Consider the following 16,053-nt stretch of genomic DNA (forward strand, 5'->3'; position numbering starts at 1 on the left):
AGAAGTTTGCGTAAGTAAAAAAATTTGGAATATTTCCAAATTTTATTTTCATACTTAGGCAGTAGACGCTCAATACATTAATTTATTTTCAATGGATTAAACAAAAAAAAATTATTATTTTCCTGCAGCTGAGCAAGATAAACATCTTTACAAATTCTTTTTTTCCAGGTATAAAAATCAAAAATACAAGTAAGAAAAAATTTATACACGTAAACTCGAATGAAAAGTGACACTCTCAAGATTTTGCAAAAAAAGGGAATTTCGACTAAAACGAAAAAAAAAAAATTTAGAAACAAAATATACAACATGTCAGTGATAATTAAAACACAGGTGAACGTGTTTAAAAATAAATTTTCGTAATCAATACAAATACGAAATATCATAAATGAATAAAAATGCACTCGTGTAAAAAATAACGATTTCACAACGTTATCAAACTTTCGTTGGTATTAACTGATCTACAATGTAAAATCTGCCGTCAGGGGATAAAATTAATTCGGAAAAATATACTTGTACCCATATTTGAACAGGATGATTATTTTTATACGAAAAAACACGTTGTGGATTTTCTTTGATGATTTATTCTACCGAGGAAAAAAAAAAAAATTGTACCTCACTGTATACGATGAATAAAATTTGATTATCATCTAAATGTACACACGAATCGGCATTGATCATTTACGATTCCTTCCCAACCAACCATACATTTCATGGCAAAGATAATATACATCGGATGAAAAATCGAAGGATACACTCGGCCCAAGTGAACACAAGTCCGTGTATTCATCACTGCTCTAATGTCCCTTCCAGCTTGGAGGAAAAAAAAAAAAAAAAAAAAATCTTAAATAATGAGAAGAGAAGGAGCGGAAAAAGAAAAAAATCTCCGATGGAACATTATAAGCAAGGAGAGTGGGAGCCGCGTCCTTCCCCTTTCTCTCTCCGAAGAGGAGCTAGAATCATCATCTTTTTGCTCTCTTCTCTCGTCCTCTCTCTACTCACCGGACGAGTACCAGCAGTTAGCGGCCGGAGCTCGTTGGTCTCGGACTCTTCTTTTTATCAAACCAACGAATTGTATTTGTTTTTCCTCCTCCTCCTTTTAATCCAAAACACCTGTTTCGCATCCTAATATTTTTCTTGCTTTTCATTCCAAAAGCGAGCACGTGAGCAGACCCAAACAGAAATCGAAGGTAAGTGCAGAGCTGCGCGTTAGAAAAAAAAATCGAGAATCGCTATTGGGGGAGAAAAAGGTGCTGATTTGTTTATTTATTTCTTGATAAATCTCTCCGATGTACAGCCGTGACGGTCGAGAAAGTGCGCTTACCACAAGTATTGCGGTTTGATGGGTGCGAGTGCGAATTTCGCCAAAAAAGAATTGCGCTGGCAGCCTGGAGTCTCTTTACATTTCCTCGGTATTACATGTAGCGTATGGGTATACGAGCGTATCGGAGGTGCGCGAGGAATGCAATGCTAATAGCCGTTCCCGTTACATTTGTATTTACGTGGGGTGTGCTTGCGCGTGAGTTTTTCAAGACTTGTCGTGCACACGCGATAACCCAGGCGCATCTAAGTAGGATTTCGGCTCATCAACGCGATGCCGGTTTACTTTCCAAATGAGATTTACGACATAATGATTTCTCAACTGTTTATTCAACTTTTACGCATAAACTCTACTACAATTTCAACAAAACGTTCCGTTGCGCCAGCGCTTCAATAAAAATTATACGTAAGGATAATTCGTACCATCATTTCGTAATGATTTCACAATAAATTTCATCTCTTTCGAGTCATTTTTGTTTTTTCACGGCTATCTTGGTAAAATTGAAAACTATAAGGGGAGCGCTAATATATACCGTGTCGAAGCAGCTCAAGCATTATCAATGTGAATATTAATATTACAAATCGAGGACCATTTAGAGATGACGTAGGGCTGTGTTTAAAATACGAATCGTTAAAAAAAAAAAAAAAAAAAAAATGTTAAAAACGTGACTGTTAATAAGCATACGCGAATCGCGCGGATCGATTACAAGGATCGTGCACACATTCGCGCGCAACATGTAGGATACATACTGGATGGATCGCGGTCTCTCGGCGCTGGGGATACCAAAACTCTCGCTTTGACCTCGAAATCGCACACATATACGCACACGTATTACATAAATTTCGCGGCAGGTGTTTCTGTGATGCAATACTTAATACTGCACGCTCCGACTACAGCTGACTAAGGCGCGAGAGGGACATTCGACTTTCCCCGGGGCATCCGTGCTTTCAGCTACCGAACGACCTTGAACTCACTTTTCACGGCATGATCAAAGGTGAATAGCCTTCCTCCCTTGGTAAACTTTGCGTGCGCAAGTAAATGGTACATATAGGTACACATAATCCATACGTACAACTCTTTTGCATATAAGTATACATACTCCAGCGCAGTCGATCGCGGTTGTGCGTATAAACCAAAGTTACTGTATGGGTGGAAGATCGGTGAGTGCATCGTTTCATTGGCATTGAGAGAGACGCTAGAATACTGTACTCGTAGTTTAAAGTGAATTCGATGTTTCGATGAGCAAAAGAACTCCTTCTTTAGTTAGCCAGCATTGTGCATTAAAATCGGTTGCAAATGTGTAAACAGCAAAGAAAATGCCGCCAGCAAGCACGTGGAAGACGATATTTGTGACCGGAGGTGCCGGCTACATTGGCAGTCACTGCATCATCGAGCTCCTCGAAAGCGGCTACGACGTCGTTGCGATCGACAATTTCGCCAACAGCGTGACCGAAGGCAAGGGCGAGTCGGCAGCTTTGAAACGGGTCGAGGAAATCACGGGCAAAACAGTCGAGTTTTACAACTGCGACCTCCTCGACAAGGACAAGCTCGAAATAATTTTCAACAAGGTAATCCCTGCGTTTTTTTTCTTTTCGATACTTTTTTTATAACTCGTACATGTTTCGATGTCGATTTTTCAGCGCAAAGTGGACTGCGTCATTCATTTCGCTGCCATCAAGGCCGTCGGGGAGTCCATGCAAGTTCCTCTTCATTACTACAAAAACAATATCATTGGTGCTATTAATTTACTGGAGGTAGGTATATTGGATTGCTAAAAAAGTAATCCCACGAGCATTTCTAACTTGAAACGATTTTTAGGTAATGAAAGCAGGTGGGTGCTTTCAGTTGGTGTTTAGTAGTTCTTGCACAGTCTACGGAGAGCCAGACGAACTACCAATCACAGAGAGTCATCCTACCGGCAACATAACAAATGTCTACGGCAGGACGAAATATTTTATAGAAGAAATGCTCAAGGATATATCAAGGGCTGAGAAGGTACGTTAGAGTGGATTTTGTCTTCGCAAGCGCCCTCAGGGCTCTGTGGATAGCCCCGGTGGAGATGGCGTTTATGTGTCGAAAACTACTTAAATCTTACAAAATATTCCAGGATACTTAACAAAACTTTAACTTTTATTAGAACTGGAATATTATTTCGTTGAGGTATTTTAATCCGGTTGGTGCTCATCCTAGCGGCAACATTGGTGAGGATCCAACTAAACAATTTACAAATTTAATGCCTTTCATTGCTCAAGTGGCACTTGGGCTTAAAACAGAATTGACCATCTACGGGGGAGATTATCCAACAAAAGATGGCACGGGTATGGATTCTTTGTAGAGGTGTGTTGATGAATGTATGTTTCATTATAAATGATTTCAGGAATCAGAGATTATATCCACGTAATGGACTTGGCGTCAGGACATGTTGCTGCCTTGAAAGCGCTACATAAGGAACATTCTCGGCTAAAGATATATAATCTTGGCACTGGATGTGGCGTTTCTGTACTTGAATTAGTCAAAACATTTGAAAGGGTTACAGGAACACGTGTTCCTTACGTCATTAAAGACAGACGGGAAGGTGACATAGTGTCTATGTTTGCTAACACTAGTTTGGCAGAACGAGAATTGGATTGGAAAGCAAAATACAGTGTCGAGCAAATGTGTAAGCCATTGTAATAATATTTTGATACATTTTTTCTTTGCAGACTTTTTGTTATAAAATTTGAATATTTCAGGCCGCGACTTTTGGAGGTGGCAAACTATGAATCCTACTGGGTATAGAACAACTTATAAAAATGGCAATTCCAATAATCATTAACAGGCATTTACTAGTGTTAGTATAATACCAAAAGATATTTTTAAAAAATCTTTAATTAACACTCGATTTTTATAAATAATTTGTTATTTAATAAAAAAAAAATTTTGATATTTTAATAAATCGATATTACCTTTAGAACCGGGTCCCTTGTCAACATGAGATACTTTTGTAAAATTGTATAGAGATAGATGCTGAAATTTCAAAACTTCCAAACCCCAGCTAATCCACCCAGGTAACAAATATCTGGCAAAAATTTCCAAGCACTGAGGATGCTCAGGTAGATATGATTTGAAAAGTTCTAGGAGCAATAATGACTTTATACATACTGATAAGTAGAAAAGTATTAATTAAAAATTTACCTATTAAGGGAGGCTTGTGAGAATGAATGGCACTTGGAACACTTATAATGACTTTCTTATCAGGTACATTTACGTTGACTGTAGCTGTAGATCCAATGATTAGTTGTTCATATGGTTGTTTTCCATGTGACTCATTATAGTTACATACAGGTTTTCCACTTTGAGTAATCTGAAAGTAACGATTGTATTATACCATGAATTATTTTTAAACAGGCAAATATGTTCATAGTATAATTTGTAATTGTACTTTGAGCCAATACCACTTTGCTCTAAAGATAACGTTCCAGGCTGGAAAAATATCTTCTAAAACACTTTTTATTTGACTAGCAGAATTAGTGCACCAAACTGCGACTATTCCATTTGTAGACAAAAGATCACCAATAGGGATTTCCATAAGTTCTTCGTTGTACATCATATTATAGCTGTATGAAATTTAAAAATGTATTACAACATCAAAGAAATAGTTTTATATTTCAATAAGCAAATTTATTACCTGCTTTCTCGAAACTGGGCTTTTTTCCTTCTAATCGATTTATTCCACCATGGGGGATCCAAGACAATAAAATCATACTTCCTGGACATATTTAATTTTTCACGAATATGTTTTATATCGTAGCAATAAAATTCACAATTATTAGGAAAAACGTATTTTTCACTGCGAAATTCAGCAATTATTGCTACGTCTTTTTCATTCATTCCATGATAATTAGAATTCAAATCTGATCTTTCTGTATAAAAATTTCTTGATTCTAATCTTGATTGACGATTGTCATCAGTGATGATATTTACAAATAATTTTTCATTTTTAATGTCTTTAAGAATTTTCTCGCTCATTTCTTTAACAAAATTGTTCTGCTGTAAAACATCTTCTGGCAGTACATTAAGTTTTCTCTTTTTCTTTCTTGGTTTAACTTCTTTATCAGTATTACCGTTTTCAATTTGATTTTGACGTGAGAATTGCGAGTTTATTTTAAAAAAGTTGTCTTTAAATTTTAAAGTTTCATACGAATCTTCATACTGTACATTTTCATAAATTTTATGCATGTAATCAAGGTGAGATAGAATCCAACCATCTTCTGATGAAAACAAAATACTCATTGTGTTTTAGGTGTATATTTCTAATACAAAAATGACTAAAAAATAAAGTTTTTGTTCAAACGACTATATAATTGCTGTACGAAATAAAAACTTAATAGCATTTATGAAAAAAATTATTTACGAAACCTGTTTACAAGTACTAGTTAAGTACTTATGATTTACTTTTTTTGTTGATTTCTGTCTTAAAAAAAAGACAAATAGGGTAATAATTCCGTTTGATAACTAAATAATACAAGCTACTGCATAATAAAAATTCCACTCGATCTCGTTACTTGCAGCTTAAAAACGAGAGCATAATAAATAAATAAGACAGACAAAAAACAATTTAGTGATAGACAAATTCTATTGTATGGTGTATAGAGCGGATGTCATAGAGAAGAGGTTATGTTATTGTTTATACTGCAGTGGTCAGTCGCACTCTTACTCACTTGTCGTGCATGGATAGATATCTTACGGCATCTTACCTATATAAGGTATGTTACCTTAGGTAAGATACAATTACAATAATAGTTTTTGCGCAGAAACCAGGGTATTTTAACCATTTTAATAACTTACAGCTCGTAAATCTTACAATCGTCTCGTGGTTTGCACCGTTAAAAAAGTAAAAATGAAAAATGTATGTAGTTTAACGAATAAAACTTTCGTGCGAAAATACTTGATTATTAATAGAAATATAAACAAAACAACTAGGTTGACATTTAAGATTTAAGTCATTTTTGACAAGTTTGTGTAGAAAACCATTCGCAATATCCGCAATCCGCATCCGCATCCGATGTTGAGTACCGTCAGATGGTACTGAATGTATTTAAAGTATTTCCCTTGAATCTTCATACGTATATGTTGCTCAAGTTTTTGCTTGTAATCGAAAAACATAACCTGTAATCATACAGCTCTCCTGCACAGTTTACGTCAATCTAGTCGCACGGGAGCGCGACGAAACAACTTTTTTTATTTCAGATATTAAAAGTTAAACTTTGTTAATTTTTTAATTTTATCAAAATGCCGGATCATCTTGGAGATGACATGCGGAAAGTCAAAAGTGACGAAGAGAAGGAGGAAGCAGACATAAAACGTAAGCAATTTGCACAAGTGTCACATAATTTTTTGGAGCCTTTAGCTTTTCTATCTGATTTCTAATATATTTCTTTGTAAACTATATTTTGTGATTTAAAGCTCTTGACGAGGGAGATATCGCCTTGCTGAAGACATATGTAAGTTTTGTGGCATTTGTATATGCTTCTTTGATGCTTAATACATGACAGCTTACAGTGACGCCCTTTGTTAAATGTCATTGTTTTCTTCAGGGACAAGGCCAGTACACAAAAAGCATAAAAACTGTTGAAGAAGACATTCAAACAATAATAAAGCAAGTCAATGAACTCACTGGAATTAAAGAGTCAGACACGGGCCTTGCTCCACCTGCATTATGGGATCTTGCAGCTGACAAGCAAACACTCCAAAATGAGCAGCCCCTGCAAGTGGCTCGATGCACTAAAATCATCAATGCCGACTCTGATGATCCCAAATACATCATCAATGTGAAACAGTTTGCCAAGTTCGTTGTTGATCTGGCCGACTCTGTAGCACCAACTGACATAGAAGAAGGAATGAGGGTAGGAGTCGATCGGAACAAGTATCAAATTCATATTCCACTACCTCCAAAAATTGACCCTACTGTAACTATGATGCAAGTGGAGGAAAAGCCTGATGTGACTTATAGTGATGTTGGTGGGTGCAAGGATCAAATAGAAAAACTTAGGGAGGTTGTGGAGACTCCACTGTTACATGTAAGATTAATTAACAAGATTTATTAAAAAATTTGCGTGCTATTTTGCAAATGCTTTAATTCAATGTCTATACTTTAGCCAGAAAAGTTTGTAAACTTGGGTATTGAACCACCCAAGGGTGTACTACTGTTTGGCCCACCTGGTACTGGCAAAACCTTATGTGCAAGGGCAGTAGCAAACAGAACGGATGCCTGCTTCATTCGTGTGATTGGCTCTGAATTAGTCCAAAAATATGTTGGAGAAGTAAGTTATCTCAACAATCTGCTCAAAGTTAAATATATAGTACTGTTTACTTAATTTTTTGTTATCTCGCAGGGCGCTAGAATGGTACGAGAACTATTTGAAATGGCTAGGAGTAAAAAGGCTTGTTTGATTTTCTTTGATGAAATAGACGCTATTGGTGGTGCGCGATTTGATGATGGAGCAGGTGGAGACAATGAAGTGCAAAGAACGATGCTGGAGCTTATCAATCAACTTGATGGGTAAGATAAACCAAAGTTAGCAGTTCAGCGTGTCTAACAACAAGTTTTCCATGGTATTATTTGCCTCTACTTGTTCAACAGATTTGACCCAAGAGGAAACATTAAAGTTCTCATGGCGACAAACAGGCCAGACACACTGGACCCAGCTCTCATGAGACCCGGTCGTCTGGACCGAAAAGTCGAGTTCGGTCTCCCTGATCTCGAGGGTCGCACGCACATATTCAAAATTCACGCCCGGCCCATGAGCATCGAGCGAGACATTAGATTCGAATTGTTGGCTCGACTGTGTCCAAACAGCACTGGCGCCGAGATTCACTCAGTCTGCACCGAGGCGGGTATGTTTGCGATCCGAGCGAGGCGCAAGGTTGCCACGGAAAAGGATTTCCTCGAGGCCGTTACCAAGGTCATCAAGTCATACGCCAAGTTCTCCGCCACGCCGAAATATATGGCTTACAATTAAGTCTTTTACTTTTATACGCGCGTCGGAGCTTTTGTCCATAAGCCTTTATTGAATTATTGAATTACATAAACTTTAACACAATATTACGTTTAACAGAAAAATACAAAAAACAGTTTTTCAATCATTAATACTTTATTTACTTTGCGTATGATGATTTACAACACTAGTGATAAGGTTCACGTGCGGCTGCAAAATTTCAATTTCATTGGAACATTTGGTTTATTAATGGGTGTCGAAATTATGTCAAGATCCCCGCCTTCCCAGTGGAATTTCAAATTACGACACATCTGAAAACGAAAAAAAAAAAAAAAAAAACGTTTTATCTGAAAATTCATATTATTTGAAACGTCAGCATGTAATACGGCAAGCATCGTCACCTACTCTGAGCAGTAGGGTTTGCATGCTCTGCTCCGCCAATCGTCGAGCAATGCAAGAGCGAGACCCGTGGCCAAAAGGAACCACGAGATACGGGTGAATCGAATCTTGTTTTTTGCTCCCATCTGCGTCCTTGTGCCACCGTTCGGGAATGAAACTGTTTGGATTGTCGAAATATTCCGACGACCTGCAGGAAATTTCGTTATGCGTGACGACGTATGTCTGTAACATTATTATTATTATTATTATTACTTTTTAAAATGTATACATACTTAAACGCCCAACGACTGTTACAACTATTTCGTAAATATCGGCAAAGAGCGAAAACTCACCCCCTTGGGAACATGATAGCCATTGAGAACCACATCTGTGTGCAGTATCCGTCCTACCCCTAAGGAAATCGGATTGATCCTGAATGTCTCCTTGATCACTGCTTTGGTGTAATAAGCCTCCCTCAGAGTATCCTCGGTGATTGCGTCATTCTCATTCGCAATCAACTTTGACGCCTCTACGTGGAGCTTTTCTTGTACTCGAGGATTGTTCGACAAATGATAGAGCGCGAAAGCCGAAGCGTAGGTTGTCTGAAACAAAACAGTCCCGAGTGAGATGTGTAATCAACCATTCGTCCCCGATAAACCGACGATCTATGAGATCGAAAAACGTCGAAATATGTTTTTAAAACCAACTGTGTCTATCCCAGCTAATAGCATATCGCACGCCATACCGATAACGTCCTTGTGGTCCAGAGCTGGGTTCTGCAAGTAAGTGTCCAGCAGGGACTCCTTTCCCCGCGACGCCGCGTCTCCGCCGGTGTGTCTCAATTTGCCGATTTTTTCCGAAACCATTTGTACCGCTACCCTTCGAAATTAGTGGAAAAGAAAATAAGAAATACCAAAACCGAAGTACCCAAGACAAATCAAAATAGAGATCGGCTTACTTCTCCATGCAGGACTGAGCCTCGCAGAACCGCCTGTACTTCGGCGTGTCGAAGTACCGCCAAATTTTCGGGCCGTTGTCCAGGTCATATATCACGTTGTTCGAGTCGAAAGCTGCGTCAATCAGTTTCGAGCTCAACGAACCCGGCCGCATCTCCTCCTCCGAGTAAACATCGATCTCCAAGTCGAACGCCACCGAGCAGATGTCTGCAAAAGGGGACCAAATATCATTTTTTTTTTTTTTTTTTTTTTTTTTTTTCCGTGACCAACAACAAATTGCTGATCTAAAAAAAAAAAAAAAACAAAAAAAAAAAAAACTCACTCCGCAAAAACAACCGGGACAGCAGGGGCGTGAGGTCTTGGAACTCGTTGAGCTCGCAAAGCCGCGCGAATTTGGCGGTCGCGCCATCGGCGTCCGGCAGGTACTTGACGAGCTGAGGCTTGCTGAGGGCCTTCTGGAACTCCTTGCGCAGCCTCCACCAGTCGGGGCCATTTCTGACCTCGGAAAAGCAGCAAACCCATCGATTAATTAATCGGCGCCAATTGCCGTTGACCAATTATCATCATCACCCTATACGTACGTGGGTAGGAGTCCACCGGTGTTGTAGACGCCGCGGCGATCCTCGCGGTACTTGAGCAAGGCGAGGTGGCTGCGTCTCTCGGGGTGCCAGCCGCCGTCGGCCTTGTACACCTCGGCGATGTCCTCGGGGCGGTAAACGTAGACGATCGGCTCGCCGGGCTTTATCTCCTCGCGCACTAGCGGCCCGTACTCGGCGTACTTGGCCGCCCCCATTTCGCGCAGTTTTTTCGGCTCGTACTTGCCTGTACAGTATTGATCATTATTTTTTTGTTTTTTAGTGTTGCCGTTTAAAAGAAAGTTGGGAGGATGAAAAAAAAAAACAAAAAAAACAAAAAAAAAAGTATGCTGATGTATGGTGTTCACCGATGATCGGCAGGTAGTCGAGGAGCGTGCCCAAAAAGGGAAAACCCCTGGGACCGGGTATCTCGTCAAAAGGCCGCGCTTCGGCGCCGAAGGCTTTCGACGAAAATTTACTGTTGCGCAAAACGATCGGGCAGCTCATCATCGCCGGAGAGGAGAGACAAAAAGGGGGTGGGGATGGTCGCCTGGAAGAAAGCGCGAACTGAAATTTATAAGTCATTGCGTAACGTCGTGTTGTTTTATTACGTACCTAAAGAATAATCGAAATCCACGAGTACGTGCAGGTATAGGTAAGTAATGTACGGGAGAAAGACAACTTTCATCCGTCCGGTTCTGCTTCACACTGCTGCCACGGTTCCTATGTGAGGTGTACGCACGAGCTTTGCGAGACTCGAGAAGAAAAAAGAAAAAAGAAAAAAAAGAAAGGATGGACGGATGCACCGGTGGATTATACCGGTTTTCGAGTTGACCGTAAGACAATATACATTTTCACTTGAATTTCATAGATTTAATCCTCTTGGGACACTAACGGGGTAATCCGCTGCTGCCCCCCAATGATCCTTTTGTCTTTCTCGAGTACCCCTCCACGTCTCAATGCTCTACATGCAGTGTATCCACTGTATATATTACATTATTGGTATGCGTATACGGTCGTCCCACGTGTTGTATATGTATATGTGTGTCATCACCAGTCAAAATACACGAATAAATATCTTATCTACTAGTACGCTCGTTTTTATCAACGAATGCCTCTGATTTTCTATTTGCCGCGTACGTACACTTGGCCGATAAATTTTATGCAGAGACAGACGAGCGTGCGCCGTCTTGCTGAGCTATCGAATTGAATTACGATTCCTCTCGCGGCTTCTTCTCCGCACGGCGTAGAATCTTTTTTTTTCTTCTCATTTCTTCTTCTCCTCTTTCGTTCTGATTTGCATTCCTGTGACTCTGATTTAGCTATTTTTTTTTTTTTTTTTTTTTTTTTTTTTTTTTTTTTTTTTTTTTTTTTTTTATAAAATGCAACTGGGAGAATTCGGTATGCGAAATCGGATAAAATTGCTTCCAAGATCGAGTGGATCGGTATGATAATCAAATCATAAAGTTACGTGCGTGTAATCGAAGAATGTATACACATGTGTGTGTTAAATTCAGCGATACTGTAAGCTCCACTTTGAATCGTTATTACAAGCGGAGGAGTTTGAAACGAAAATTTTGCTCCAGAAAACCTGACGTCACTCACATGCTATATACCTATATCAATATATCCCTATACGTAAAAAGATCGAGTTAAAGATGCGATAAAAAAAGTGTAGTAAGCTGTAGGAGTAAGTGTGGAAAAAAAAACTTTTTTTGGTCAACTGTACCGTAAAAACCTGTTCGGTTTCTTTGACTATTTTTTTCGTTTCTTTTTTCATTTCATTTTCCAAACTAACATAACTGGTGTAAGTACTCAAACGTGTTTTAATCGATCACACAGGCGCAATTCATAATTTCGGGCGCGTTTGCCCATCTACTATCTCCAGGTTCACCAGTGTTTCCTATCCCGTTTCCACTGATAACGGTAAATCAGGTGAAGAGCGTAAAAACATACCTTTCACCTTTCTCTACCTGAATCCATGATGTGTACTACACATGGTGTGGTGTTTGTTGTAATATAACCACGTGTTTGTCATTTTCACATTTTTTTAAGACTCGGATCGGTTTGACATAGCGATAGGTATAGGTATACATTTGGTGCTTAGCTGCGATTAGCTTTGGATCGATATCAAAGTACCCACCTATATATATATAATATTCCCAGTGGTATGTACATAGTACATAGCGTACCTTTATAGTTCACAGTTTGGAAATTAAAAAAATTTTCAACTTATCCGCTCGTTACGTTGCTGGCATTAAAGTTAAAAATATTAAAACAAATGTGTGTTACCGATCTTTGCCAGCACTACGCTTTTGTAGAGTCCACTTGAAACTCTTTCGCGCGTCTAACGGTTACCTGTACTATACCCACACAAAGGAGGTGCGCTACAGTCGGAGTGTACCATCACAGTGTCGACCTCTCTGGTCCTGAACAGTGTGCCGCTGCTAACGAAAGAAGGAGCGTTATCGAGTTGTATTGGGATCGGCAACATAGCGGTATCGTACACAAATTATTTAAAAAAAGTCGGTTTCAACAAAACGATCCGAGCAAACTCTACTGTGAGGGCTTACTGAATCAATTTTAAGAACTTTCTGCTTTGAACTTTCTCCTTCTCTCTAAAAATAATGTTTGACGTGCACGAATCGACGTTTTCTTCGGGAACGAATGAAAGCTAAAGTGCTCACGTGTGCAAGCTCTTTTGAAACATTCATTACCGTTGTCGGTTATCTGTAATATAATGTGAATACTTGTCGCTGCAGCGCCAGGCACAATTTTGCGAAAAGATCGAGAAGACCGAGTGTTCGCGCCAATGCAAACATTGAAAAAAATTCAAGCAACACCAATCGTAGGCGAGTCGGTCGCTTTGACGCGAGCACAATGTTGTTCATGGATTAACTTTTACTAAACTCGCACGCAATTCCGTTGGGCTTGATAAAAAAAAAAAAAATGATTAACTTGGTTTGCACTTGAGAGCACTCGAGTCTGGTAGAAATCCTTTTCGCGCTACTTGCGAGGTGGCCGTCAGATGACGCGACCGGTATATGTTGCCGATCCCAATAGTTGTGCGGTTGAGGATTAACGGGCGCGCGTTGGTGCACCAGAGGAGTCGCGTCGCGGTCTTTTGAATTAACATAAAGTTGTACAAGTAAGTATACGCCGAAAGAGGAAAAAAATATAGTCATGTGGCCGTTCAGCAACACCTGTCAAAGCAGAGCACGGCTCGTCGGCCGTACGGTCATTATTACCGGAGCTAACACTGGCATCGGCAAGGAGACGGCGCGGGATTTATACTGGAGAGGTGTGATGATTGTTTTTTCTTTTTTTTTTTTTTACCACTCATTTTCGATTCTTATTTTTATTTTGTACTATTTCTGATATTCGTTCGTGCATTCATTAATTTGTCTTTTTTGTTTCTCGTTCATTGCTCTCTCGTGCATGAAATTTACACAGATTTATTTCAGGTGAATTTATTTTTTTTTACAACACTGGATTCAAATAACTTCTCGGATTTCAGCTCGTTAATAAAAGTTTGTTTTAAATTCAAAAATTCGCAATTTACATATTTCAAGTGGCAATGGATGAGTTTTTTTCTCTTATTTTTTATTCAGCGCGTGAAATACTAAACGTTCATCGCTATCGCATATACAAGACAGAACGAAAGTCATTACAAAGTTGCACAACTTACATAAGCTATGGATTAATTTTCAAGATCAAGGAAAGGGTATATCGGGTGTCAGCAAGAACTATCGGTTTATTACAATCGCCCTGTATCAGCAAATAGATTTACGATCCAACGTTATACACTGTAGCAATTTATCTTGTTTTCCTGATTCAATTTGTCTAGGTGCCAGAGTCATACTGGCATGCAGGAACTTGGAAAAGGCTAAGGAAGCCGTCGAGGAGCTCAAAAATATTCCAACTTCGTCCAAGTATGTCAATTTTTCTTTTTTTTTTCTTTTCATCCTCTATTCGAAAAAAAAAAACCTTAATTTTTTCTAAAAACCACTAAAAAAAAAAATAAAAAAACGCCTAAAAGCATCATTGAGTTCTCAAGAATCCAAGGGAAACGTAAAACTCCGTAACACATGGATTATTATACTTTCTTACTCTTGATGATACGGTTGAAACGTATGATTGTTCGGCCGCGCGGGTACACGAATACAATGTCGTAATAGCAAGAGACGTGGGGTTAAAGCATGGCTTTGACATACACATCATAAACAAAACAATGACAGCGTGCAATTAACTTGAGTGAAAAAAAAAAAAAAAAAAAAAAAAAATAGCCAAGACAGAGAGGAGTTCCAAGGCATGCCGGGCGAGCTTGCGGTGTGCAAGCTAAACCTGAGCAGCTTGGCGAGCGTGCGCGAGTGCGCGAAACGGCTGTCCACGAGCGAGCCCCGGATCCACCTGCTGATCAACAACGCGGGCGTGATGGCCTGCCCGAAGGAGAAGACCGAGGACGGCTACGAGCTCCAGCTGCAGAGCAACCACCTCGGCCACTTTTTGCTTACGCTCTTGCTTCTGCCGAAAATCACGGAATCGGTGCCCGGCTGTCGCATCGTCAACGTCTCCTCAATGGCTCACGCGAGTAAGGCTACAAATGTACCATCTTTTTGCGGATTACAATCGTCATTGTTTTCCTTCTTATTCTTTTGTAGTGGGCAAGATACACTTTAACGACTTGATGCTGGATGAATCGTACAGCCCATTAAAGGCCTACCAGCAGAGCAAACTGGCCAACATTCTGTTCACGAAGGAGCTCGCCCGCAAGCTCAAAGGTGATTATTATTTTTTTTTTTCTTCTTCAAGCGTGCCATTGACCGGTGCGAATCGTCTTCAGAGGCAGGTATCGACGGGGTGAACACGTACACGTTGCACCCGGGAGTTATAGCTACGGAACTCGGCCGGCACTTGGACCGAGCTTTTTTCCCGGGGCTGAGGCTCATGATGAAACTGTGGAGGCCTTTCATCAAGACGCCCGTGCTTGGCGCCCAGACGACCATTCACTGCGCCGTCGACGACAACGCCAAGAACGAGACTGGCTTGTATTACAGGTGGGAAAGGTTTTTCCTCGTTTTTTTTTTAATCAAACAGATAATATAACGTTTGACGATTACTGTTGATACTTTTTTTTTTTTTTTTTTTTTTTGCAGAGAGTGTCGAGCCACGAGTCCGTCTATGCAAGCGATGAATATGGACGATGCGGCAAAGCTGTGGATGGAGAGCTTGAGGCTCGTTGGTCTGCCGGAAGTGGAGAAACTTGACGATTTACTGGAATCTATATCGAACAAAGTCATACCGTCCCTGTGAACTTTACCGTTTGGTGCACTGTCGTGAACTGATTTTGGCTTACCTTTTATTCATACGTATAGACTTTACTTTGCTGGTATTTTACACGTGATGTAATTATTATTGTTCTTTCATGATATTCGTTGTGGAATGTACCGTTTGAAAAATAAAATGTTTACCTCCAGGTACATTGTATGTATACACCGGGCACTTGATTACAGATTCCATCGTCATTAAAATGACTGATGGACTCATTATATAGGGTGTTTCCCGAACCATGTATGTGTATGTGTATTTTTTTTTCTACTTATTATTTTTGACGTGACACACAATGGATCGAGAAAAAAAAGATAACATCCGTTGATCGACACTTTCAAGGTTGAAAAATTGTCCTCGGATGATTTACGACTCGTCCGAGTCTGCATCAGGTGTAACGGTATTTAATCAGTATTCACAAAACAGACGATTTCGATGATTAAATTTCATTATAATACAATGTGTTGTTCGTAATCGTGTGTGTGTGTGAGACAAAAATGGAGACGATATGTATAGAGCCT

At 39.7% G+C, this 16,053-nt stretch overlaps 5 protein-coding genes across 6 annotated transcripts; 3 read left to right on the plus strand and 2 right to left on the minus strand.

Moving 5' to 3' along the window:
* Positions 1-1,080: 1,080 nt before the first annotated feature.
* Positions 1,081-4,188, plus strand: LOC106640323 (UDP-glucose 4-epimerase). 2 transcript variants are annotated; one of them, XM_089590336.1, is made up of 7 exons: positions 1,081-1,187; positions 2,627-2,886; positions 2,959-3,072; positions 3,137-3,313; positions 3,456-3,636; positions 3,696-3,977; positions 4,051-4,188. In XM_089590336.1, the coding sequence occupies exons 2-7, from the start codon at positions 2,635-2,637 to the stop codon at positions 4,131-4,133; spliced, it is 1,089 nt and encodes a 362-aa protein (XP_089446462.1). In that variant the 5' UTR covers positions 1,081-1,187; positions 2,627-2,634; the 3' UTR covers positions 4,134-4,188. The 2 variants fall into 2 exon arrangements, with proteins under 2 accessions (XP_089446462.1, XP_014209809.2); XM_014354323.2 differs by lacking the exon at positions 1,081-1,187 and having other exon boundaries at positions 2,424-2,886.
* Mettl4 (Methyltransferase like 4) lies at positions 3,458-5,994 on the minus strand. The gene is made up of 6 exons (XM_014354324.2): positions 5,717-5,994; positions 4,986-5,625; positions 4,740-4,914; positions 4,493-4,661; positions 4,264-4,431; positions 3,458-3,531 (listed from the first exon to the last, which is right to left on the minus strand). The coding sequence occupies exons 2-6, from the start codon at positions 5,588-5,590 to the stop codon at positions 3,500-3,502; spliced, it is 1,149 nt and encodes a 382-aa protein (XP_014209810.2). The 5' UTR covers positions 5,591-5,625; positions 5,717-5,994; the 3' UTR covers positions 3,458-3,499.
* Positions 5,995-6,400: 406 nt separating this feature from the next.
* Rpt1 (26S proteasome regulatory subunit Rpt1) lies at positions 6,401-8,447 on the plus strand. Its single transcript, XM_014354358.2, has 6 exons — positions 6,401-6,662; positions 6,764-6,801; positions 6,895-7,377; positions 7,456-7,620; positions 7,693-7,859; positions 7,941-8,447. The coding sequence occupies exons 1-6, from the start codon at positions 6,590-6,592 to the stop codon at positions 8,317-8,319; spliced, it is 1,305 nt and encodes a 434-aa protein (XP_014209844.2). The 5' UTR covers positions 6,401-6,589; the 3' UTR covers positions 8,320-8,447.
* A 17-nt stretch (positions 8,448-8,464) lies between these two features.
* Positions 8,465-11,274, minus strand: dib (Cytochrome P450 302a1, mitochondrial). Its single transcript, XM_089590308.1, has 9 exons — positions 10,820-11,274; positions 10,573-10,754; positions 10,211-10,451; positions 9,952-10,124; positions 9,632-9,836; positions 9,381-9,552; positions 9,027-9,275; positions 8,701-8,916; positions 8,465-8,606 (listed from the first exon to the last, which is right to left on the minus strand). The coding sequence occupies exons 2-9, from the start codon at positions 10,712-10,714 to the stop codon at positions 8,496-8,498; spliced, it is 1,509 nt and encodes a 502-aa protein (XP_089446434.1). The 5' UTR covers positions 10,715-10,754; positions 10,820-11,274; the 3' UTR covers positions 8,465-8,495.
* A 1,373-nt stretch (positions 11,275-12,647) lies between these two features.
* LOC106640359 (retinol dehydrogenase 11) lies at positions 12,648-15,675 on the plus strand. The gene is made up of 7 exons (XM_014354359.2): positions 12,648-12,702; positions 13,268-13,505; positions 14,052-14,136; positions 14,491-14,795; positions 14,866-14,985; positions 15,048-15,261; positions 15,361-15,675. The coding sequence occupies exons 2-7, from the start codon at positions 13,388-13,390 to the stop codon at positions 15,515-15,517; spliced, it is 999 nt and encodes a 332-aa protein (XP_014209845.2). The 5' UTR covers positions 12,648-12,702; positions 13,268-13,387; the 3' UTR covers positions 15,518-15,675.
* Positions 15,676-16,053: the final 378 nt, after the last annotated feature.

This window comes from Copidosoma floridanum, unplaced genomic scaffold (assembly GCF_036245765.1).
Source record: "Copidosoma floridanum isolate Cflo_tuat_1 unplaced genomic scaffold, Cflo_Japanese_pri ptg000001l, whole genome shotgun sequence".
In the NCBI taxonomy this organism is placed as follows: domain Eukaryota; kingdom Metazoa; phylum Arthropoda; class Insecta; order Hymenoptera; family Encyrtidae; genus Copidosoma; species Copidosoma floridanum.

What these genes read in the sequence shown, in the direction of transcription:
- LOC106640323 (XM_089590336.1), top strand. Translation starts at nt 2,635, where the DNA reads ATGCCGCCAGCAAGCACGTGGAAGACGATATTTGTGACCGGAGGTGCC. An exon ending in TCGAAATAATTTTCAACAAG is followed by an intron (nt 2,887 to 2,958) that starts GTAATCCCTGCG and finishes TCGATTTTTCAG; the next exon opens with CGCAAAGTGGACTGCGTCAT. An exon ending in TCCAACAAAAGATGGCACGG is followed by an intron (nt 3,637 to 3,695) that starts GTATGGATTCTT and finishes AAATGATTTCAG; the next exon opens with GAATCAGAGATTATATCCAC.
- Mettl4 (XM_014354324.2), bottom strand. Translation starts at nt 5,590, where the DNA reads ATGAGTATTTTGTTTTCATCAGAAGATGGTTGGATTCTATCTCACCTT. An exon ending in GCCCAGTTTCGAGAAAGCAG is followed by an intron (nt 4,915 to 4,985) that starts GTAATAAATTTG and finishes AATTTCATACAG; the next exon opens with CTATAATATGATGTACAACG. An exon ending in CAAAGTGGTATTGGCTCAAA is followed by an intron (nt 4,662 to 4,739) that starts GTACAATTACAA and finishes CGTTACTTTCAG; the next exon opens with ATTACTCAAAGTGGAAAACC.
- Rpt1 (XM_014354358.2), top strand. Translation starts at nt 6,590, where the DNA reads ATGCCGGATCATCTTGGAGATGACATGCGGAAAGTCAAAAGTGACGAA. An exon ending in GGAGGAAGCAGACATAAAAC is followed by an intron (nt 6,663 to 6,763) that starts GTAAGCAATTTG and finishes TGTGATTTAAAG; the next exon opens with CTCTTGACGAGGGAGATATC. An exon ending in TGGAGACTCCACTGTTACAT is followed by an intron (nt 7,378 to 7,455) that starts GTAAGATTAATT and finishes TCTATACTTTAG; the next exon opens with CCAGAAAAGTTTGTAAACTT.
- dib (XM_089590308.1), bottom strand. Translation starts at nt 10,714, where the DNA reads ATGATGAGCTGCCCGATCGTTTTGCGCAACAGTAAATTTTCGTCGAAA. An exon ending in CGACTACCTGCCGATCATCG is followed by an intron (nt 10,452 to 10,572) that starts GTGAACACCATA and finishes AATACTGTACAG; the next exon opens with GCAAGTACGAGCCGAAAAAA. An exon ending in TGCAAACCCTACTGCTCAGA is followed by an intron (nt 8,607 to 8,700) that starts GTAGGTGACGAT and finishes TTTCGTTTTCAG; the next exon opens with ATGTGTCGTAATTTGAAATT.
- LOC106640359 (XM_014354359.2), top strand. Translation starts at nt 13,388, where the DNA reads ATGTGGCCGTTCAGCAACACCTGTCAAAGCAGAGCACGGCTCGTCGGC. An exon ending in GCTCGCCCGCAAGCTCAAAG is followed by an intron (nt 14,986 to 15,047) that starts GTGATTATTATT and finishes AATCGTCTTCAG; the next exon opens with AGGCAGGTATCGACGGGGTG. An exon ending in GAGACTGGCTTGTATTACAG is followed by an intron (nt 15,262 to 15,360) that starts GTGGGAAAGGTT and finishes TTTTTTTTGCAG; the next exon opens with AGAGTGTCGAGCCACGAGTC.